At 38.6% G+C, this 25439-nt stretch overlaps 1 protein-coding gene across 3 annotated transcripts in view; it reads right to left on the reverse strand.

The window, feature by feature from the left end:
* The window catches only part of LOC137732580 (putative disease resistance protein At5g66900), a 29670-nt gene that overhangs the window by 1838 nt on the left and 2393 nt on the right, over positions 1-25439 (reverse strand). Inside the window, exons 4-6 of one of the 3 annotated variants that reach the window (XM_088686611.1) lie at positions 1874-2303; positions 728-1713; positions 139-542 (exon numbers count right to left, since the gene is read on the reverse strand). In XM_088686611.1, coding sequence (XP_088542737.1) covers positions 139-542; positions 728-1376 — 1053 coding nt within the window. In that variant the 5' untranslated portion in view covers positions 1377-1713; positions 1874-2303. Of the gene's footprint in view, positions 1-138; positions 543-727; positions 1714-1873; positions 2776-25439 lie in introns of those variants that run through there. The other 2 variants (XM_088686610.1, XM_068471904.2) reach the window with 2 other exon arrangements.

Here is a 25439-nt window from a genome sequence, read left to right on the forward strand (position 1 = left end):
GTTTCATAAAGATGATAAAATTGTAAATTGTCTACTCTTTCATTCTTCTTTCTTCGTTCTTCACAGTTCATTAACGTGTGTATTTCTTTACCCTCTTCTGAGGCATTAATATATGTGCATAGCGGACTAAGAAATCACCTTTCTCGAAAGATCTTCGTAAGTATAAGAGTTCTTATCCTCCAAGGATGCCGAGTAGTGAAAAAGGATCATTGCATCTTCATCACTCAATGATGCCAAACGATAAGGAGAACCGAATCTTGGAAATGCAAATCTAGATGTGACCAAAATCTTGTAATTTGAAAACTTTAGTTGATCAAACTTCTCAAGAAGGGACTCTGATCCCGACCAAACATCATCCAGCACAAACAATAGAGGATTTTGTCTTGATTCCTTCAGAAATTGTTGCAAACAGTTAACTACCATGACTTCGTTTTGGAAAGCAGGCGGCTCGGACCCCTTCTGTTGATACAGTTCATGTACAATAAGGTCCAAGCTGGGCTTCTTCGAGACATTGACAAAGAAGATGTTGTTCTTGAATGTATCTATCCAAACAGAATGTAAGAAAGGTGTTAATAAAAGGTTAACTAGATATGTCTGCAATTCTCAGATCAAGAAAGTAATCAAGCAGGGAGCATTGCAGGATTTGTTAACTCTAAGAGGAAGGAATCAACTTATCACTAGGAAGTAAAACTTCACCAAAAAAAAGTTGAAATCATAGATAGCATACCTTTGACTTCTTGATCCTGACAAAACTTTTTAGCCAAGGTGGTTTTCCCACACCCTCCAGCAGCAGTCAGCACAAGCATAGACACCTTTTCATCCTTGAGGAGCTTCATCTTCAACTCCTTCAACGGCACATCCAACCCGACTGTAACCGATGGCGCTTCAGGCACCCTAGGCGAACATGTAACTATTTCAGGCTGATTAGTTTTCACCTTCAAACTCTCTTCTACTCGAGAGAGCACCTTCTCGATAATCCTGAGAGAAGCCAACGTCTCCCTCGCATCCCTCGTACCCTGCAGTTTAAGCACATCAAACAATCTTCGAAGAGATTTGTCCAGTTGACGAAGCTTTTTGGCGTATTTGTATTTTCTTCTCCACAGGGCAACTTTGCTGCACCTCTGAAGACCATTTTTGCTGCACTTGTGAACAAGATTTGCCCCCTCCTCCATCTGTAGTGCAAAATTTTGCAGCCCCTCTTCGGGGCTAGATTTTTCGATGTCTATGATGAGTGGTTGTAGAGAGTCTAGCGTGGCTTTGATGACTCGGAGGCGGCGTCGGAACATTTTATTCTCCTGCTGCGCTGCTTTTACAGCGTCAAAGAGCGTTTGAAATGGCGTTCTGAGAGCACCTATTCCGGGTGAAGCTAGAGACATGCTTAGCAAAACAAGGAGACTCAGAACTCAACTCAATTAGGCAATCTGTTCCTGGCTGAAGAAACAAGATCAGAAAGTCGAATGGGACACACGGAGAGGGAGTAAAATAATCTATGTTTGCTCAGAAACTGAGAATCTTATGTAAGCTTTTGTTGGTTCCAGCTGTCCGTTGGTTGGTTTCAGCACCCATATATACACACCCAACGAACAGACGTTAGCAAATACACCCAAGAAGCGAGGAAAGACATTTGCAGGAGCCGAGAAGAGACGCCGAATTTTCCACCACTTAGAGTGCCTTGGCCTTTTATAAAGAAATGTTGTGCTGTCGAATAAATAGCTTAAAATAAAACAGTAAAAGTAAGCGTTCCAATTCTTATATAAATTGACAGTGACTATTAAATGATTAAAAAAAATTACCATGTTTGAATAAAAAATTAACTTACTTTTTTTTTAATAATCTTCCATTTTTATTAATAGGAAAATTCTAATAATTTTACCTTAAATCTTTCGGTTTCGCAGAAACCCCCTTTTCCGCCGCCTCCGCCGCCGCCGACGCCGTCTCCTACTTTTACCTATAATCTAGGTCTGGGTTCCTTCCTTCCGCCGCCCCCACGACCTCCCAGCCCAAGGCACAATCCTAACCACCCAATCTCTCTCTGTCATCCCGTTTCCCCATAGCCATTCCCAAAATTTCAATTTCTCATGGGATCTACGGCTCCAAATTGTCGCTAGCTAGGAGCTCCAATGTCCGATCTCCATAACCCAGACGGATCAGACCACAACGACGCCAGTTGAAGTCCGAAACTCAATGGATTCGTCGCATGCAGTCTCGCTCACCTTCCCTCTTCCACACAAAGCTCAAATTTCATTTTCCTTCTTGTTTCTTTCTATAAACCATCAATCTCTCTCTTTGTTCCCATGTGAGCACTGTAAGATCAAGATTTAAAGAAAACTCAGCAGAAAACGAGCAGAGCATACTCTAATCCATTCAAGGAATTATGGCTTATTGTTGATTTCTCCAGGTAATTGAAGGTCGACACCCTTCAATTTGAAGGACGACAAGGAGAGAGGGGAAAGGAAAAGGGAAGCTGTGATAATTAAAAAATAAAACTAACGAAAAGGGTATAATTGTCATTATGAAATTTCATTCAACTTTAAGAAAAACTAATAAAAATGGTTTAAAAAGTTTTAGTTTTAATAAAAAATCATGTTATAAGTTTTGTTTAATAATTAGTACAAAATCCATATTAAAGTAGTTGAACTAAAAATGGCCTAACTATAATAAATTATGATTTGTCATTTTTACCCCTAACATTTTTAGGTTGAGTTCCAGATTTTTCATCATTAATGGAGTTCATCGTTGTTTTGCAGACCTTCTTCTTTTTCTTTGAAACAAAAATATAGATCCTCATGCTATTTAATTTATATTTTGTATTATTTGGTTGAAATATGATCGTCATTATTATTCATAATGTATTCGAGACACTGTTTTTCAAATTTTCTTTGTTAGTGAAGTTCATCGTTTGTTTCTCTAGAAAATAAATTTGAGATCTGTATGTTATTCAATAATAATGATGGGTCATTGTTTCTGGACAGTAAAAATAAACTGTTTCTGAAATTTAAGTCACTAGAATCTAAGTTATTGTTTCTAAAATCTAAGTCACTGTTTCTGGATCCAAATGAAATAGACACATTGTTTCTTAAATGAAATAGACACACTCTAGCCCGAACTCGCTTAACTTAGGAATTCCGATGGAACTCGAAGCTAGTGAGTTACCAAAAGGCTTCGTGCTATATGGAGTTGGGCATGTACATATAAGGCACATCACCCCCTCTCCGTTGGTCGATGTGGGATGTCATAATCTACCCTTCTTAGGGGTCCGACATCCTCGTTAGCACACTCGCATCACATGGCAGAGTGGCTCTGATACCATTCTGTCACATCCCAGTCTCGACTCCGCTACAACACGATATTGTTTGCCTTGGGCTCCGACCACGTCCTCACGGTTTTGTTTTTAGGAACTCACACGAGAACTTCCAAGTGGGTCACCCATCCTAGGATTGCTCTCGTCTGAACATAGAAATTAGACAGTGAGACTAATGGAAAGCATAACTAACAAACAAACATAGGAGGTTGTGAGAATACTAGACGTTGCACTAAGTGTCTAACATCACCCCCACAACACCCCTAAAAAACTAGCTAGACGGCGGACAAGGCAAGTCGTTCTTGTCGAGAATTTTGAGAAGCATCTCCTACCCTGCTTCTGCTTTTTCTTGGGATAATACTAGAGAGATTAAGTTTGGAGACATAATTTTAGAAACTAAAGAACATGGAAGTTGATTATTGATTTATTACTAAAATGTTGATAAAAGTGCCCATTCCTATTAGTGAGACATCTTTTTTTTTTATTTTATTTAATATATTTTCTTTTTTAACAAATGATAGTATCTACATTAAGGGAAGGAGGTGAGCATAACTTCACAATGGCCATCAATAATGTAGTAAAAATATACCTTTGATGAGAATCGAACCTAAGATTATTACAAGTGAAGAGAAATACCACTAAACCGTAGTACTAAGTGGTTGGTGAGGCATGTGAGTAACGGGTGATTTTGAACATCTAATAAGTTGTTTTTTAAATAATTTCAACAACCTCACCCCCATAATGATACTCAATTAGAGCCTCTTTTGTTGGAAGCTCTCTAATGATTAAAAATGTACTACAAAAAAACATTATACATGAACCACTCAGGACTTACAAAATTCCTACTAAAATTATTACAAATGAATTACCAAGACGTAGATATACAATTATTTTTGCTTTATGTTTTGTTAGTAAAACTCGAAAGCATGGCTCTTAGAATACTAATATGTAAGAAACTACTACTAGCGCCCTTTTCCTTTCCCTTGCCAAAATTTCAATCTCCAAAATTATAGCTTACAGGCCTTTGCTCCAGCTTGTGGCCCCTGGCAGCCCCTCCCCCTTCTCCTAGTCTTTACTATTTTTCTCTTCTCATGGTTTGGCATAGATTTAGTTTTGTTTTAGTTTTTCTGTCAATAAGAGGCTTCTTGGTGTGGATATTGTGAGTCTCTCCTGGTGAGTATTTTATTTTATTTTTATTGGTGTGTTATTGGCTCCTCTATGGTTTACTTTGTTGTTCTTGGTAACTTCAGCGATGGTGTTGATAACAACATCAACATGGGCATACACTAGTTGTTTCGTTACCAGTTCTTCTTTGAGTTGACATTGCTTATTGTCAAATAGTGTCTTCATGTTCATTATATTGCAATTTTTTTGCGTATTATTTGCGAATTGTTTGACAATTTCACCATGCATGAAGTTTCTTTAGCTTTGGAGCTCCATCTTAGTCTTTCGAGTTTGAGTTTGGATTACTTCAAGATTTGGATGCGTTTCTTTGCTTATTATCATGTTTGTTTCATTCTTAGATCCATCATTGTTGTGGCAACTAGTTTAGCCAAGTTAGCCTTTAGAAAATTTAGGGATTGTTTTCTAATCATTTCATTTTCAGTTTTTGTTTGCACTTATTGTGAGGCTAATTGAAAATTGAAAGCTACAAGACCGATTGATTAACTGAAAGTTATGAGGCTGATTGATTACCATTTCATCTTCAATTTTTAACTTTTTTTTTTTTGTCAAATTTAAAAACAATTACCCAACATATTTAAATATTTAAATCTTTTTGTGACTTTTAGCTTTTAAATTAAACTAAAATCCAGAATAGAAAAACTAAATAATTATCAAACATATTTTAATATTTCATGTCCGCGTTTGTTGGAGTTACCGTTTCATTTGGTAGGACTTTCTGTTTAACGCGCAAAACGGGGTCAAGAAAATGGGAACCGGATCTCTCCAGATTCAAAAGATCTGAGCCTATTAATTAATGAATCTCGACTATTGAAATTTGATCTAACAATTATAATTATTATAATTTTTAAAATGATGTTCTATTTGTAATCGTTGAATCAAATTTCAATAGTCCAAATTAATTGATTAATAAACTCAAATCCTTGTGGTTCCGGAGGAATCAGTTCCAAGAAAACGGTAGGGTATTCAATTGAAAAGTTGTCCTGACAACGACGACCAAGACAACAACAACCACAAAAATATTATTCATAACGAAAGCGTGTTGACGGTCCTGTAGTGGGTGACCTCAACAAACCTTTGACCTGTTCTCTTTTGATGATTCCATTCCCAACTTCGAAGAAATTGTAAAAGAAAACCAAATGTTAAACTACCATGCAACTACCTTTAAGGTTCTTACTGTTGAATATTTTAATAATACATTAATATGTTTTGTTGGAAGAAGTTGGGTATTTGCCTAACAGTTGCCCTTCATCACATCAAAGGAAAAGTCATACGTTCTGTGTAAGTTCGGTGGCATAAGTTGGGCATTTGCCTAACAGTTGGCCTTTATCACATCAAAGGAAAAGTCATACGTTCTGTGTATTGGGCATTTGCCTAACAGTTGGCCTTTATCACATCAAAGGAAAAGTCATACGTTCTGTGTAAGTTAGGTGGCATAAGTTGGGCATTTGCCTAACAGTTGGCCTTTATCACATTAAAGGAAAGGTCACACGTTCGTGTGGAAGAAGTTGGGTATTTGCCCAACAGTTGCTCTTCGTCTGATTAAAGCAATGTGACTTTTTCAACTTTGCTAAAAGACATAATCCATGTCTGATTAGTGCATAGTTTACTAAAAATGACATAGCCCTTGGTGGTTGACGCTTTGCATCAGACATGCGTATTGAGCATATTGCTGTAATATTAATTCAGTTGTATCCCATGATGAGAAGGCATACCCAAAACCAAATGATGTATCTCATACCAAGAAGGCATATCCAAAACCAAAGGATATGTGCAATCTCCCCTATATATTGGTAAAATTGTTAGAAAAGAAATTCATTGAAAAATTTGTCGTCTACACAATTTCCTTGCTCTCTCTTCTCTCCATCACATTCATACAATTTCTTTCTAGTTATTTCTAAGGGAATACAATTCGGTTTTGCTAATCAAATATTTCATACTTTGTTGTATCCTGGAAGTGATTTGCCAAAAACCCTTTTGCAAACTCATTCGAGTGGAGGCAAATAACACGTTTAGGAAATGATTCAAGTCGTACTTCAAAGTCATTGTTCAATTTATTTTCTATATTTCTACATTTACTCTAACACTTACCTATTTCAATAATTTCAATTAATTATTCAACGCGGTGTTTTGATTATTGAAAGGAATTAAATATTTATTCTAGCCAATAAAAGTTTGTCTGCATATGCTACGAAAACACTAGGAAATTGTATTCTTGAGCTTCATCATTTTCAATAAACTACAGAGAGGTCTCGTTTACGTGTATTAAAATTTCATTGAAGAATTCATCTCCCTGAGCGTGTATCACAAGTTACGAAAAATGATAGAATTGAGAATTTCTTGTGAGGAGACCATTGTACAATTTCCTTATATTTTCATAGAAGAGGCACAAAAATTTCATTGTTGATTAATAAACTTTTTATGTCTTGTATAATTTTCTTTCCTAAAAAAAATATATTTTTCTTTATGAGATTTAAATTTAAATTGAACTTGTTCATGCAATCAAATATATAGTTTCTATAAGAATTTGTATTAGCACTAAAAGAAGGCCACTTTGTCCTCCCTTTGAGTTGCGTTGTCTATTTTGTCAATGACAACTTCAAGGAAAATAAATTTAAAGTTGATCACGTAAGGTAACTACAAAAACTTTAATAAACTTTTGAACGAGACTAATCAAACTGTATTTGTTGGAATACATAGTTTGAGACCGATTCCTCGCAATAGTCAATAACAATCAATTCCTTTAGATATGGGAATGCATCAAGATTATATATGAACAGCTCAGGAAACTTGACGGGCATACGTGACTATAGATACTAGATACTAGAAAAACTTACGCACGACACGATTAACGTCTGATTTCGTGACACGAAAGTTCTTATCCTACATAGACTCTTCAACCATTTTTTTTGGTTCTTTTTCTTTTAAAAATTATTTTGGGAGAACATGAATCAAATTGTGGTGTTGGATTCACATACAGAATTTCAGAACAAGAAGTCAAGAAACTTTGTATATTGATTGATTGTGAAACTATGTTACAGAAAAGTTTAAAGACTCCCATTAAAAACACAAACCACATTTTCCCTCTTAAAGAAACAAACCACATTTTCCCTCTGAAAGAAAAAAAACAAGTTAAAAAATTAAACTTATTGATTAGTTATTAAATTTCCCTTAAACTCACAAGTTTGGAAAGACCTCTCACTTACAAGTGAAGATGAATACGACTAGACTGCAATACTAAATGACTAATTGTTGATCATTTTTAAACTACTCATTTCGCCAATGCCTTGGGGCAACATCTTAATGCTAAAGCAATAATATATCTTTTCTAACGAGAGAGGATCTTTGCCGGATCCTCTTTGTGAGGATCCCAGAGATTCACCAATCATATTCGTTCATCGTATATCGTGCGGTCAGTTTTTGTCAGGTACTATTCATATTCAATTTTAAATAAAAAATTTTACAATGGTTTCTAACTGCACGATGTACAATGTACATATATGATTGGAGGATTCTCCAGATCCTCACAAAGAGGATCCTCCTGGTTTTCTAACAAATATGATTAGGCCGGCGTTTTTTAATTTTATTGCGAGTGGATTTATGGGCATGAATAAATATTGCGAAGGTGCTACTTTTTGATTTTTTTGATTTGTTTATTTTTTTAGTTTCATGAATATGCACAAAACTTATAATAGAAGATGAAAAAGTATTATAATTATATACATAAAAAATAAACTTATTCATCAACATGAAAGTTTTTGTGCATATGCTATGAAAATATAAGAAATTGTATTTTGATCTGCTCACACAAGCTTCGTCATTTTCAAACTTAAGTTTCATTTTCAATTTTGTTTTCCGTATTGAAAAAGTAACAAGAATGAGAGGTGTGAAACTTTTTATCGTTCTGACGTCGAGCTATATTTCCCCAAGACCTTTGCTACAGTATCATCACTAAATGGGTTACTTCAACGTCGTGGCACCTATTAACACTACTCACGTGAAGGGTTATTTCTTTGTTTTGTTGAATCATTAATAACTTGATTAGTTTTAGATAATAGTAAATAGACATAATGCTCGTAAGGAGCTGTTGATCCTAAAACTACCAAGCCTACGTGGCGCGCAGGCCGAATAACTAATAAGCTAACTACGTCATTCGATTATGTGCGGGTCGTGCCAACTTGACAACCAAGCTCGGCCGGGAAGTAAAATGTGTTGATGTGGCGTTAAGCTTGCTGTTGACTTCACGATCTTGCGATTGCGGCCGACGAAGGAACACGTCTCAGCCTTCAGGTTTTAGAGACTGAAGACAAGGCTGCTAATCTTGCAAAGTTCACGAATCATCAACACCGTGTTCGATTACGGTGATTATATTCGTAAGAGTATAAGCACATTGAACTGGTACCAGACTATATGAACACAAATACTCGAAAGAGATGTATGTCTTGATGGTAAATGTGGTTCAGCCATCAGAATGCTGAACTCTAAAACTTACTTGTGAGTATCCAATCATAAAACAACTCGATGTTCGATATGCTGAGCTTAGTAACCTATAACACCTCACTTCGCCGAGAAGGCTGATGAGATGGTCTTTACCAACAAGGACTCGAAAATCCTTGTCGACTAAGACTTGGATAAATAACCAGTCGGTCTCGAAGCAGTGCTGTTTATCCAAACTGAAGGTGCTCCTTGATCGGTTGATTCTACGGCTCCAGTGCTGTTTATCCAAACTGAAGATATCGCCGATTGCCTTCACAGTGATATTTATCCAAACTGAAGATGTGTTGGCGAAAGAAAGGGGAAGATGATAAAATCTCCAAGGTTGTTGAGAAGCTTTGCAGAGGGCAATTTGTGTGTTGAATCGGAGGGGCCTTGAATTATGCACTCTTCTCTATTTATAGTAGCAAACCTTTTTCATGCCCGAGCTAGAATTGTACTTGGATTAGAACTCCTCAACCTAATCTGATTAGGTCTTGGCCAATCCCAACTCCAATAGGACTTTGAACCAAGCTCTTTAACAAACTAAATTCATCTCATAAGTCTTAGCATCCTTAGCCTTAAGACTCATTTGTATGCTAGATTTTGACTATCTCGCTCTTATCTAAACCAATCCCCCTCGTAATAAGATTCCACCAATCCTGACTGGATGGCTCATGATAACTAGACGGCCCATGACAAAAATTCTAGAAGATTACTGGGCCCAGAGCGGCTCTAAGCTCGGCCCAAACATTATCTCCTTGCTTCTAAGGTCTTCGACCAACAATCTCTAGCCAAGCCTCGACCTTGAAGAAGTGATTTTTCTGTCGAAGAAACCTCAACATATTCCTTTTGAAAATCCAAAGAACACTACAAACCTCGAACACTCCAATCATTCAGACGCATTTACGAAGTATGGTCTTCCACCCATAATTTCCTTGACAATGCTGCGCCGCTTGACATGTGGCAACTCCTACGTTCTCCCACTTCAGTCTTATTCATGCATAACTCGACATGTGGCATCTTCTCCTTACGAATGTCCATCTCCAATCATGCGTGCCCCTACGTTCGAGGCATTCAAACACCGAAACGTTTCTTCGTCATAAATTTCGCTGTTACACACAATCGTGTAACTTAAATCCCCGTGCTTTTCAGCCTCTTCACCTGGATTTTCAAATATCTAATGATTACAAAAATCTTCAGTTGATTTTACCCTTTATTCCTTAAAATTAAATTGTTGATCTTCTTTCCAAACGCCTATAAATACTCACCCCAAATTCACTTGACCTTTTACGTTTTCAAATCTCCAAAATTTCTTGCCATTTGCTCTCAACCCAGAAAAGAAACCAAATCTTGAAACCCGAAAAACCTTTAAGTCTTCATCAATAGCTACCAACACCTTTATCACCAAGCTCGCCGAGGAATGCGACAAGTGCTGATACTTCATTGATTGGAATACCATCAAAACCTTCCGATTTGATGGTGATTCGAGTGCTTCCCACCAAATCCTCGGCCCACTTTTCAATGATGACGTCCTAGAAGTCATCACTGAAATGCTGAAGGCCCATTGTCTGAAACCCTTGCTTTAAGGGTACGACTGGTCGAAATGGGAATCGACTAAACCCCAAAAAGCCTGGCCCTCGACCTTTGCAACTGAGGCTGCTTAGGTCATTTGAATGGAACAACACTTTGGTGGCGAGTGGAAGACTCTAGGCATCTTTAATGCCATTAAGCTCTCGACCTTTGAAATCACCATGGATCGAAAGCTCCTGATAGTCGCCCTGAGTTTTTGGTGTTCGGCTACCAACACCATGATCATTCCTCTCGTCCCATTGGTTCACTCGTGCTGGACATCACGACCATACTTGGCACCTTTCCCTCTGGTCTCCCAATCGACGATACTATTTCTCGGTACGAATTCGACTTAGACCTGAAGGTAATTTTCAACGAGCGGGTTGTCGAAGTTTTGTTAAAGAAGAATCAAGAGCTGTCGAAAGAAGACGTGCAAAAATTGCACAAAAATTTCTTCAACTACAGCACTCTTATCACCCACTTTGCCGGCTTAGAGGGAGAAACTTTTAAGAAATAAGAGCATAAGGTCGTTTTATTCTACTGGTACAATAAGTTCATCTTTTGTACCAAGTCAAACAAGTGCTTGGCCAAAAACATGCCAGTGGCCAAAGCTTTAGCTAGTGGCCATGTCATGGCCCTTAGCATGGCCATCCTTGCCAACATCGACCAGTGTTTAACCGAGGCTTCTGTTGGAAAAATTGACTCGCACCAGAACGACCTACTGGGTCTTCCAACTTTGGTTGCATGTCTATTTTTTCAACACTGAGGCCAGAAATCCTAAGCTTCAATTCTTCCAAAGCGATGAGTCTCTAATTGGCCTTATGCCGCTTTCATGCTCACTCGGTCGAAGGAATCTTCAAGTATTTCATCGGCCTCGAAAATCTGCCAAACGACGAATTTCTGGTCTACCGCCGCCAGAAATACCCATCTTTAATCACACTCTTAACTTCAGCTTGGGAGGAAGTAGAAGAGGCTGACCTTCGACGGTCTTGGAGGTCATTCACCTTAGTTCGCGACCTTCCTTTTGGTTGCGACGCTCAGCGGGCTAGCTGGGAAGTTTATCACCCTAACTTTCTAGCTCGTCAACTAGGCTTCCTCCAAGGTCGTCTTGTGCCACTCCTCACTTTTCGATCTCTCTTGAGTTGGTAACGCATCTCTGGCTCCTCGAAAAGGGAGTGCAAAGAAGCTGAGAATAAAATCCAATAGCGAAGTACTAAATTCCGCCTTCGGTCCAACACTCCAAAAACCCACTGTACCAGCACCTTGGCCGATTGGTGAGATGTTTACATCTCTTCATTTCTCTGTTATTTCTCCTCAACTTTGTCTATTTCAACTTCGTTTTGACTTAAGCTTAGTTTTTCCAGGTGGTCGGTTAATAAAACGGGCTGATGTGGTCTCAATGGTCGTGGCTAAGAAGAAACTCGCCCTTCCTCTCAAGAAGGCTGCGACTGTCGTATCTCCCTCGACCGAAGCAACTCGAGCAGTGGCCCCTGCTACGCCAACTGGACCGAGCAAACAACCTCGCCCGGAGGTCGAGAAGACTGGTAACATTGTCTGACTTGAAAAATGCATCAAGAAAAAGGCAAGGGAGGAAGAATGGGAAATTCATGTCATCTCTAATCAAACCACGGGAACAATAACTCCTAGTGCCCCTATCCATTCTCATGTTGTCTAGGTTTTGGCAATGGTACTGTGAGACCTGACGGTCCCAACCACAGGCCAGACGACCGCGGTCCAACCTACCACGCAAGCCATTGTCGTGATCAAACTGGTCATCACCCCGATTGTTAAGGAACTTGCAACTCTGGCACCGACCGTTGCTCATGCTAATGTCGGCCCAACGATTGCTACTTTGGAGAAGACAACTCCTACAGCCAAGAAGGACCTTCCCCCTAATCCAAAGAAACCTCCAATGATCATCCTAGAAGAAAAGGTATAACAATTTCCTTTAGTGTTCTATCATTTTAACAGAAGAACGAGAGCAAGGCACCCTTGCTGGTGAGACACATTGGACTGGCCGAACTACCAACTACCAATCCTCAGCCGACGGTTGAGGCGGCTAGCCAAGTCGACCCTCATTCGATCGAAGTAGGTCTTGGGCCTGAAGTGGCGCATTTAGTCGAGTCGGAGGCTACAGTAAAGACGTTGGTTCATCCTTAGGACCAAAATCTTAGCATTCCTCCTCACGAGGTCACTTCGAATTTTGTAAAGCTTAATCATTTTCTTTTATTAATTTACAACCTTAGAATTCTAAACCAAGAAAAACATTAAATGCCAGCCCAATCGCTTATTTCATAAAAAATTCTATGTGCCAAAGAGCCTTATTTATATTTCCTGGCCACCTTAGTTGCCATCAAATGTAGATAACCTTCATCAGTTGCACAAATTAAAAGGTTGTCTTAAACACTAGGCTCGGCCATTAAGCTCTCTGGGTTCGAGCAACGAACCAGCAGACATAGCCGAAGTCTCATCTCAGCAGGACTAGCACCACTTCATTTTCAGCCATCCCTTTTGAATTCTCATTTTCCTAACAATTCCTCTTTGTGCAGCCTTCAAGGGAACTCGAGCTCGACTCTTTCATCTCTAAGACTTCTGGGATGCTTAGGCCTTCAACAACTGTGGTTGAGCCTTCTGCAACTGCGATCGAGTCTGGCACTTTCGCCAAGCTGCAAAAGCTTATGTCTCTTTCGGCCTCGCAAATCCTCCAACGCAAAGGCCTTGACTCTATAGGAGAATGTCTGAATGACCTTGCAACCGACAACCTTCTGAGCATCTAGAGTGTTATTCACCTGTCCAATGTCCTAGAGCGAACTCAATAATACTTCACTATTTTTAGAGGGTTTTTTAGGCGGATGATGACCTCAATGCTGCAATGGTCGCTCATAAAGTTATCCGACTAGAGCTCGAGGCAATAAAGGCAAAGAATGAACGACTGGCAGACCTTGACTGTCAAATCGCTGAACTTCAACATAAAGGTTGGTCGTTGCTTCGGAGCTTGAAAAGGATTTCAAGTCGAATAAACCTCTACTGGCGGAATACATAGCTGGCGCGAAGCAGATACAGCAACTACAACTTAATAAAAGAACAAGGCAGGTCGAAGTCACGATGGGCGAAGTAAGGTGGTTAAAACTGAAGGCCGCTCTTGAAGTTTTTCTTCATTCAACCTCTTAGGATTTTGTTTGTAGTTCTAGGCCGTTTGGCTTTTTTGTAATGTTTCTTGTACCTCTTTTGAGAATTAATGAAAAAAAAAAATTCTTGCATCGAATAATACTTCTTTAAAAATTTCCCATTCATTGGTAATTTATAGACTAAGCTAGTTCGATCCTTAAGGTGGTATGCCCCATTGCCTAGAACTTTGTGGACGGCAAATGGTCATTCCCTATTCGACGATCATTTCCCAAATTTAGGGTCTTTGATCCTAACTCGTCGATCATAAGCTCATTTGACAATCTTTTTCTATGCCACTAGTAAGTTATAAACATCAAGCCAAGCTTCATCCAAGTCTTCCAACTCTTGCCTTATGGCCTGATTGTACTCAGCATTGAATAAACTGCTTTGTTCGATAACTCGTAACGAGTTTATGCTTAGCTCAACCGGCAGCATCGTGTCGTGTCCATAAGTCAACGCATATGGGGTCGTCCCTATTGCTGATCGGAGTGAAGTTCGATATGCCCATAATGCCTCGTTTAACTTCAAATGCCACATATCAGGCTTTTCTTTTATCATTTTCTCAATAATATTGATTAAAACTTTATTACTTGCTTAGACCTGTTCGTTTGCTTGTGGGTAATACAGCGTAGACTAATCGAGTCGAATTTTCAAACTCGTTGCGTATTCTTTAAACCGGTCAGATGTAAAAAACGTGTCGTTGTCCGTGATGATCATTTCCGACATGCTGAATCTAGTCACCATGTTTTCTTCTACAAAGTTGCAGACCTCTTTAGAAGTTAACTCGCGTATGACTTCGCTTCGACTTATTTGGTGAAGTACTCCATTGCAACGAGTATTCATGCATGCTTTGCTGATCCGGAAGATGGCATAATTTTGCCGATCACATCCATGGCCCACCCTTTGAACGACCATGGTTTGGTGACCGAATGAAGTAATTTGGCCGGGACTCTCTATACAAGCCTATGGATTTGACATTATACATATCCTCGCATATATTCAATGCAATCTTTCAACATACTAGGCTAAAAATAGCCGTGTCGGCGAATCAACCATAGTGTTTTGCGTCCGAATTGATGAACCCCATATACTCATTCGTGTACCTCTGCAATAGCTTGGGTGGCCTTTTGTGGATCGAGACACAATAACAACAGATCGTCTTCACCTTTTCGGTATAACTCATTCTTATGTAATTTGTGGCATGTACCCTTGTCTTGCGGTCATGGTTGCCATTAGGATTATCAAGATAGTGCATAATTGATCTTCTCTAGTCATCTCTCAACCGCACAAACATCTATAGGATCCTCTCATTCCAACAACGAAGCCAGGGACATAACTCGTGTATGGATTACATGGTCATGTTGGAGAACTTGTTGATTAACTAAGGCCGGGTGTGGACGTCGCACTATTGGTATGACCCGACCTAGCTCGCCCCCCATGAGTCGTGCTTTGGAGGATATTTAAGCCAATTCGTCTGCATCAGTATTTCAAACCTATGAGATGTGCTTGAATGTAATGCCTTCAAACGATTCGGCTAACTAGTTGGCAACCATGTGATAGGGCACCAGAGTACAACTCATGCAAACAAAAGTCGCATTGAGTTGGTTAATCACCAGTACTGAATCGCCAAGGATAAGCATGCGAGCTACCCTCAAGTTGTGAAGGACATTAAGGCCGATAATAAGGGCTTCATATTCGGCCTGATTATTTGTGCAATCAAAATCAAGCTTAAAAGAAAAATACCATCGGTAATGATCAGGGGACTGGAGGACGATTCCAACGCTGATCGAGCTCGAGGTATTAGAGCCGTCAAAATACATCGTCCAATAACTATCATGTGTTTCCATTATGCTAATTTCGATGTCATTGCCCCCAAAACCATATGGAGAATGGTGTTGAGCCAAGAAGACAACCAATGGATTCCTCAGCCATCGAGATATACAGCTTTAGCGGTTTACTGCGTCGAGGTGGCACAATGACAAGTGGAGTAGTGAGAGAGATCTTGATTTGCGTGAAAGCATCTTGATGTTCCTCGTGCCATTCGAACTTGTCAAAATCCTTAAGTTTCAAGAGCGTGGAGAAAGCTTTCATCTTCCTTGCCGAATTGGAAATGAAATGGTGGAGGAAATTGATTTTACCGAGTAACGATTGTAATTGTTTCTTGGTCATCGGGTGTGGAACATCAATGATTGCTCGAGCTTTATTTGCATCCACTTTGATGCCACGATGATGTACAAGGAACCCTAAGAAGTTGCCTGTCGATACACCAAATGTGCACTTGGCGAGGTTCATTTTGAGGTTATGTTGGCCCATTCGAAAGAAAGTTTGTCAAAGATCTTCTAAATATGATCGGCGGTGATTCGATTTGACCATAACATCATCAATACATACTTCAACAATTATGCCAATCAGGTCATAAAAATGGTATTCATAGCGCGTTAATATGTGGTACTAGCGTTCTTAAGGTCGAAAGGCATGACGACCCATTCGTAGGTCCAGAACGCCTCGGGGCAACAAAAAGCAGTTTTGTGGACATCGGCCTCAGCAATGAAAATCTGGTTGTAACTAGCATGGCCATCCATGAATGACAACATCTCGTGGTTTGCTGTTGCGTTGATTAACAAGTCTAAAAATTCAATTTCCAAAATCAATGCAAATACGTAGAACACCATTTTTTTTAAAACTAGGATGACGTTCGCTAACCATTCGACGTATCAAGCTGTCTGAATAAATCCAGCTTTAAAAAGTCAAACGAGTTCATCTTTTATGCCGAGTTGAACTTCAGTCGAGAATCGTCGAGGGGCTTGGCGAAAAAGTTTACAACCAGCCTTGATGCGTAATTCGTGTTTGACGAGTGTTCGATCTAAACTAAACATCTCATGGTAACTCTAAGCAAAACAATCTTTAAATTCTTCGAGTAATTTACAAAGCTTGGTTTTCATAGGTTGGGGCAGCAAAGCACTAATAAATAAAGGCCAAAGATAATCGGCCGTTCCGGCATTTATTTCTTCTAATGGATCTTTGACTTGGGGCCGACTATCTTTGACCTCGGCTGGGGCGGCTTGGACTTTGTCAAGTGACAAGATTGGACCATTGTCTCATTCGGCGAGAAACTCTACTAAGTTTACGCCAGAATTCGGTTGCTTAGAAATAATATACCAATAGGCCAACAGTCATTCCATGGTAGATGAAATCGTGGCCCGACGTCTATCCTATTTGGTATCAGACATCAAGATTGGCGATTAGGTCAACCAACCCGAGTCTCGTCGAATCCTAGTGAACAGTCTCGACGCCAACCTCAATGGCTTTCTGAATTGAGATCCGAGTCGGCCGTCCTTCATCGTTAAAACCTTGTAGGGTGATGTCGCTGACGTGATCATCATAATAGCAAACCTGAATCATATTAGTTTCGAACGGCTGATTGTCAGCCGGATGAACTACGGCCAACTTGCCGTCCTAGAAGATGAAGACTTAACACAAAGACGATGGGATATAACCAGTTTGGTAGATCCAATCTTGACCAAGCAAAGCATTATACTCGGTCTTCGAATCTACTATAAAGAACGAAATCATGTGATTTCGACCTGTGATTGTCACCTCTAAGGGAATCACTCCCTTGGTCTAAGATTTGTCGCTGAAAAAGTTACTCATGGTTACCCCCGATGGAATGAGTTCATTATTGGAGCGACGTAATGCTTTCATGATAGAAATGAGCATGATGTTGACTGTTGCTTCACAATCAATGAAAATTTTGGAAACCGGGTATCCTTCAATATGAGCCATAACATACAACGACTTTAAATGACAAAGATTAACAGATGAAGATCGGGGAAATAGTTCAACAAGGGTTGTTCTAATTGTTTTTTTTTTGCTTTCTTGTTCGATCTCTTTGGCGGCCACAAAATCGACTTGTGTGGCTTCCTCGGTAACCACGTCACCGTCCAGGAAATTTGGCTGAGATGTGGTTGGCTGGAACTCGGCAGGTAAGGCATAGACCAAGTTGATTTCCATGTTATCTAGAACTGAAGGGCCCATCAGGTCGTGGTCCTCGGCTTCTAGATTTTCTGGTGAGGTATCTTGTTCATGGGCATCACTTGTTTGGCTATCTTCGACTGTAGTGACTATATGGTCATGTGGCATGTCTGTTTGAGCTATTTCATTCTGAGTTTCAACCTTTGGCTCGCTCAGCGTTGGAACTTGGTCTTGTAAAGCCTTAGAGTCCATTCCTGATACACGATGCGGACGTCTCTCGTGTCCAAGTAAATGTCTAATTGTGCCATGCGTTCCTTTTCATCGATCATAAGATCGAAGGGGGCAATGGCTGAAAAAACTTCAAAATGATAGCGCAAATATTGGAGGTCCTCAAAAGAGAAGGGAAGGTCGGCTGCGTCGATACCAGTATATGGGTTTACCTTAAAGACGAGAACCCGAGCCTCGCGTATATGTTGGAACTTAGCCTTTATCCCTGGATCCGTGGTCTTTTGAATGATCTGTTCGGCGTTGGGGCAAATTAGAGCTAGATCAACAGCCTCTTGACATGCCTTTGGTAGGCCGTATAAGTCATTCGTTGAATGCTTCTTGTGAAACTCTCACATTTATTCTAAAGCCTTACCGAGAAATGGTGGGTGGAGATTCCGTCTAACTTTTATCACGGTTCTTGTGTAAGTAGCGGAGGGAGTTTGCTTTCGGTTTCCTTCCGGAAGTGATCAAGGTGAGCTTTTATTTCCCCAGGCCAAAAAATGAGCTCGCTTATTAGATTATTCAATTGTGGTTTCGAAATCACGATCAATTACCTTCTTTCCTTGAAGTAACTCAGTCATGATTGCCGAAGGTTGTCGGTTATCTTCGCTACTGACCGTCTCTTTTGGCTGCCATTTGGTGGGCGAGGTATCTTAAGCTTCTTGTCAGCGAGCCATACAATTCATTCTCTAGCGTTGACATTTTTGTGATTTGGACAACGTAGTATATACACCGGTAGGGAATTTATAGGTATACCAGCGCTGGTCACGTGGCTTAGGTAGTCTGAAGGTGAGTTGGTAAATGGGTGAACTTGAATTTTTAGTGTTATGCGCATAATAATCTTCATTGTAAAATGGCGCGTCAAAATCAAGGTGCCGTCTAGCCAAAGAGGGCCTATTTTCTTCTACTTGAGGGCTGAGCCTATCGAAAACTTTCTGAAATTGGCCTGCACCGAACACCTTTTTGGGATGTTGCCGCAGGTATGGGCACCCGTTGCTATATTTCAACCCAAAGTGACTTTTCCTTCAGCTCAATAGAGGTGACGTTTGCTTTACATTGACTACATAAAACCATCGGCTCGTCACTTTCCTATGTGCTAGAGTCCGACATTGACTCAACAATAGCTGGTCCTGCTAAATCTTTGGATGGCTCGTTTGAAAATAAATCAATTTTCAATCGCGACCAAAAGTTCTACTTAGGGACGAATTGCATTGGAATGAACTCGGCTTTTCCTTTTCCTTTATCCCTAGGTAGATGAACATCCACCATGCTTACAGTCGTTGTAGGGAAAGGATCGGCATCAACAACCATTTGTTTCTTAGGAAACTTGAGCTTACCATTGTTGATCCAGCTCTGAATGGCATCGCAAAATACGACACAATTATTTGTTGTATGGTTGTTCGAGTTGTGGTATTTGCAATATATATTTCCTTTTAAATCTTCAACCTTGAGAATATTATGCCCTGGCCGAAGCTTGACAATTTTCGCGAGCAATAGCTGGTTGAAGATGGCATCGGCCTTGGTGATGTCAAAAGTATAGACTTTCGATGTTTTGGCAGAAACTTCCTCAGAGGCCAAGCGGGTTTTGGCATCCTTGGAGTTACCATGAGCCAATGCTTTGCATATGTATAGTTTGTCGATCACTATCTCGGCTGCGTCTGTATATGCATATTAGGATTCTTCGCCTTCAGCAGATGCATAACTGACTGTAGGGTTTTTGTAGATTGTTCCTCGGGATGGGGACTTCGAGATCTTTTCTTCTCGGAGTAAATAATCATATTGCTCAACATGTTTGGCCAAAGAAGATATTGTCATGTCTATCCCTAGTCAATATAATTTCTTATGAAATTTCTCAATTAGTTCCTTCCAGCTTTGGATGAAGTTGGGTGGGAGGTTAATATACCATGCGAATCTCGAGTCAGTCAACGAGAAATTGAACAGTTGTAGCTTATGGAAATCACTGTTAACGTCCTTACATTGATTAGTGAATCGAGCCACGTGTTCTAACGATAACAAGGATGACTTTTCAACGAAAAGGCTGAAGTCCGGAATTTTGAATCCCTTGGGTATTCGAACTTTTCTACAAAGGCTAGATATGGGTGAATGAAGAATGAATTTTGAAAACTTCGGCCTTTTTTTTAAGGCCGAATCAATCATTCTCTGGACCTTGACCATATTAATAGACGCTATTTCTGGTCATTGGTCAAATCCGTCCGATCTACTGCTTGATCCACCTTTTTTTCTAAATCGATCATTTTGAGCTGAGCAGATCCTGTCTCGACCAGTATCGTTGGCAGGGGATTGTTCTTAAATGAAGGTTGCCTTGAACGATCGGCGGGTCCTCCTACGTGGGCTATATTAACCAATACTTTGAGCAACATGTTGTGTATAACGTTATTATCACGTATCTCTTCGAGTATGCTTTTTACCTCTCGGTTGAACATTTGCTCAAACTGTCGGGATTGTTCTTCAAGTCGTCGTCGAAAAAATGATCTAGTTGATGGATCAGAAGCCTCACCACCGTCTTCATCGTAATCCTCCATTAATCTTTCAACAAAAATGCCTTTTGTCATTTTAGCAGGGATTTCTGTATCACGAGTTTGACCGCCGAGATTAACTTCATTTTCTCGGTGTGTTGCACTTGTGGCTTCAGGTGTCACAGTAGTAGAAGTATTATGTGCCTGTGGCAAGCCATCTTGTCCTGGGTTTTGGACTAGAAGATCAGTCGTTGACTTTCCCATGAATGTTTTCTTTTTTACTGACCATGTCTCAATGGTCATGACCTTCGTAGCTTTAGCATTGGGTCCTACTGGGTATGCCATAATGTTGACCTTAAAAACTACCGAGCCCACGTTGCGCACAGGTCGAGTAACTTATAAGCTAACTACGTCATTTGATTATGTGTGGTGTGCCAACTCGATGGCCGAGCTCGGCCGGGGAGTAAAATGTGTTGATGTGGCGTTAAACGCGTTGTTGACTTCTTGATCTTGCAACTGTGGTCGAGGAAGGAACACGTATCGGCATTCGAGTTCTAGATCCTGAAAACAAGGCTTATAGTCTTGCGAAGTTCACGATCGTCAGCCCCGGGTTCGGTTACGGTGATTATATTCGTAAGAGTATGAGCATGCTGAACTGGTACTAGACTATATGGACACAAATACTGGAAATAGATGTATGTCATGATGGTAAATGTGGTTTGGCTGTCAAAATGCCGAATTCTAAAACTTATTTGCGAGTATCTAATCATAAAATAACTTGGTGTTCGATATGCCGAGCCTAATAACCTGTAACACCTTACTTCGCCGAGAAGACTAATGAGATAACATCTACCAACAAGGACTCGAAAATCCTTGTCGACCAAGACTTGGATAAATAACCAGTTAATCTTGAAGCAGTACTGCTTATCCAAACTGAAAGTGCTCATTGATCGGCTGATTCTACAGCTCCAGTGCTGTTTATCCAAACTGAAGATGCTGAAGATTTGTTAGCAAAAGAAAGGGGAAGAGGATAAAATCTCAAAGGTTGTTGAGAAGCTTTACGCAGGACAATTTGTGTGTTGAATTGGAGGGGCCTTGAATTATGCACTCCATTCTCTATTTATAGTAGCGAACCCACTTCATGACCGAGCTAGAATTATACTTGGATTAGAACTCCTCAACCTAATTTGATTAGGTCTCGGCTAATCCTAACTCCAATAGGACTTTGAACCAAGCTCTTTAACAAACCAGATTCATCTCCTAAGTCTCAGCATCTTTAGCCTTAAGACTCATTTTTGCACTAGGTTTCAACTATCCTGTTCTTATCTAAACCAATCCCCCTAGGAATAGGATTCGGCTGATCCTGATTGGAAGGCCCATGTTGATTGGACGACCCATGACAAAAATTCTAGAAGATTACTGGGCCGAAAGCGGCTCTAAGGATAAGAGACATGGGCTAAAGAGAGGGCCAAAACATGATCCATTGTTTATAATCCTACATAATCTCAAATGTTATCAATTCCGGTACGTAGTCCAAATGTCACAATGCAAGCAAAAGTTCCTAAGTTCATGGAAATACAGGACAACATATAAGTTATCATGCTTGCATATCCACCATTTGAGTCTCTAACAATTATTCCAATATTACATATTCAATTTGACCTATAGACGAATATGCAAGCATACATTTCATGCTTGTTTGAGTAACAGCAATAAGATTCCCCGATATCATGCTAAGGATAGCTAAAGAAGATGTCATTCTTTTGATGAGAAATAAAAAAAGAATATAAAAAATTCGAGTGGTTGAAGTTGAAGCAGCTATTTTTGATAGATCTCATTTATGTATATCAAAAGTTCATTGAAAAATCCAACTATTTCGCGTGTTTCACAAGTTCACAAAATTTGACAAAGCTAATAATTTCATGTGGGAGACTTTGGTATAATCTCATCATGTCTTCATGGAATATGCACTTAGTTTCAGTGTTGATTAATAAATTTTGTATGTTTTGTAAGTATAAATTTATTTCCTCAAAAAAGTATAATTTTATTTCCTAAAAATAGTATAATTTTTTATGAGTTTTAAATTTAAATTGTACACTATATTTTTCATGCAATCAAGTATATAGTTTCTGAAGGGGGGGGGAAAAAAACTGTTACTAGCATTAAAAGAAATTCACTTTACCCTCATTTTGACCTTTCTTTTTATTTCATTAGAGAGTAGTGTAAAATGATTTTTTTTGTTTTAGTTTAAATTTTGTTGCGAGTGAATTCATAGGCTTTGTGTAAGTTAGAGATTTCATTGTGAAGATGCCACTATATGGTTTCCTTTTGGTATACTAGAAGATGTGAAAATATGCTTATATACATATAAAATTTTTAACAACTTTAAAAAAATTTGTGCACATGCCATGAAAAACATAAGGAAATTATATGCTTCTCTTCTTTACATGAGATGTCATGTTCAATGCACTTATAAATTGATCTCATTTACATGTACCGTACGTCTTTTAATAAATTGATCCCATTTGCATAAATTATAGGTTAATGAAAGATGATAGAACTGGAAATTTCTTGAGAGGAGACCATAGTAAAATTTCATTATATTTTCATATAGTATGCACAAATTGGGTGTTAGGAGAAAGTATATTTGTTATAGCTAATATAATTACGCCTATATTTACCATGCAATGTTTTTTTATTTTATTTTGAGTGAATTCATAGGCTTAATGCAAGTTTATCTATTTATTTATTTTTGAGAAAATAGTGCTTAGATGCTGATTTTTTTATTTAGTTTCAGTTTTGTAGAATATCCACAAAACTTGTACTAGAAGATGAGAAAATTAGACTTACATACATAAAAATAATTAAAAAATTAATAAAAAGTTAGGTATTTTAGAATACTTCATATTTAGACATGGAAAAATCTATCGTAGGGGTCTTTAATCTAAACCCTAAACCCTTTCGATCATTAGTCTGTCTCCCAGTTTCGATCCCAAGACCTATCGCATTTGAACCTTGCTCCAATATAGATGGCTTGTCCAAAGGAAATCCTAATCTTGCTGCATGTGGAGGAGTTTTCAGGGATTGCCATGGTCAGTTTCTTGGTGGTTTTTGCCAATGGATTGATCATCGCAACTTCTTTTTTAGTAGAATTATCAACAATTATTTTTGGTGTTGAATTTGCATATTAGTTGGGTTGGCATTGCCTTTGGTTGGAAAGTGACTCTTCTAGTGTTATTTCTACTTTTCAATCAATCGATTTTATCCTCCTTGGCCTCTTCGTACACAATGGTCCATTTGTCTGGACCGCATTCGAAATATGACCTTCTACACCTCTCACATATATCGTGAAGCAAATGTTGTTGTGGATAAAATTTGCTAACATGTGCTTGTCTTCTCCAACTTTGGTGTGGCATGACTCCCCTCCGCCGTCGGCTCATGCTGCTTTATTTTCAGACTATGTAAGCTTGCATGGCTTCCTTTTCTCAAACTAATGTGCATCTTGCCATACATGTATGTCTTCATTTCTTATTTTTTCCTAACATTGTGGTGGTCTTGTTTGACTTGTTTTGCATGTTTTAGACCTTTTAGGTTTGGCTTTAGACAAGTTAGGTCTTATGTCACCCCTTTTTCCTCGTATCATTTTTGTTTTTGTTTCTAGAGAGGTAAGGTTTATGTCTCCCTTCTTATTCATGTTCTTTTTCTCCTTTTCTTGGTATTATGAGGGGTAAGGTTTATGTCCCCTCTGACTAGGTGTAACTTTTTTTTCATTGTCTATAAAATATCCCTCGTACCATCGAGGTTTTCTAAAAAATAAAATAAAATAAAATAAATAAATAAATAAACTTATTTTCAGCTATGAAAACACAAGAAAATTGTATTCTGGCCTACTCATGTGAGCTTTATTATTTTCAATAAACTTACAAATAGTTCATTTACGCGTATCAAAATTTCAATAAAGAATTCATCCCCTTTAACGTGTATCACAAGTTTAGGTGTACCCATAGTATAATCTTTACGTTTTCACAGAATATGCACAAAATTTCAATACTGATTAATAAACTTTTTATGTCCTTGTATAATTTTCTTTCCTTAAAAATAATACTTTTCTTTATGAGTTTTAATTTTAAAGTATAGTATAACTTTATTGTTCTTCAAATCAAATATATAGTTTCTAAAAAATTGAGCCACTTTGCCCGCCCTCCTTTTAATCTTGTTTATTTTATTAGGGAGCATAGCATAATATACTTATAGGATGTTAAAGTGATTAAATTTTTAAATTAAGTTTGCAAACTAAATGATGTGTCAACGATAAGAAGTAAACACGTTAATCAACAGTTAAATAATAATCCAATCATCAACATCTACATAATTTGGTTTACAAAATTTAGTTTAGAAATTTGATCCCCCGAACATTACCCACACATACAAGATGCTACTTTTTTATTTCCATTTTTTTGTTGACTAGAAGATGACAAAATATACTATCAACATAGGGAAATTATATGCTTCCCTACTCACATAGGCTACAAAATATACTATCAACATAGGGAAATTATATGCTTTCCTACTCACAAAGGCTGTCATGTTTAATAAACATGCACATACGAATCGATCTCATTTACGTATATTATACATATATTGACAAATTGATTCCGATTGTGTGAATTTCCTTATATTTTCACAGAATATACGTAAAAACTTCAATGTTGATTAATAAAAATCAGCTCTTTTTTTTTTTTTGGTGAAATATCAGCTATAGATCTTTTCTAATGTAGAATTATTTGTTTCAAACAATTTTATATAACAATACTTAAAGAACTCAACTAGAAAAATAATAAAATAAAATAAAATAAAAACCCCTCATCTACCTAAATGTCATGCTCTTATTGATTTTTAGTTGTGAAATTTCTTGTGCCCTCCTCCAAATGATGTTTTAAGTTTCCTAGTTCCATATCCGGAAGATCCAATACTTGTTGGATTTTTCTATATCTAAGAACTATGGTAGCAAAGAGTTCGACCAAAAA

The sequence above is a fragment of the Pyrus communis genome, chromosome 15 (genome assembly GCF_041283825.1).
Source record: "Pyrus communis isolate YQ-2024b chromosome 15, ASM4128382v1, whole genome shotgun sequence".
NCBI classification, from domain to species: domain Eukaryota; kingdom Viridiplantae; phylum Streptophyta; class Magnoliopsida; order Rosales; family Rosaceae; genus Pyrus; species Pyrus communis.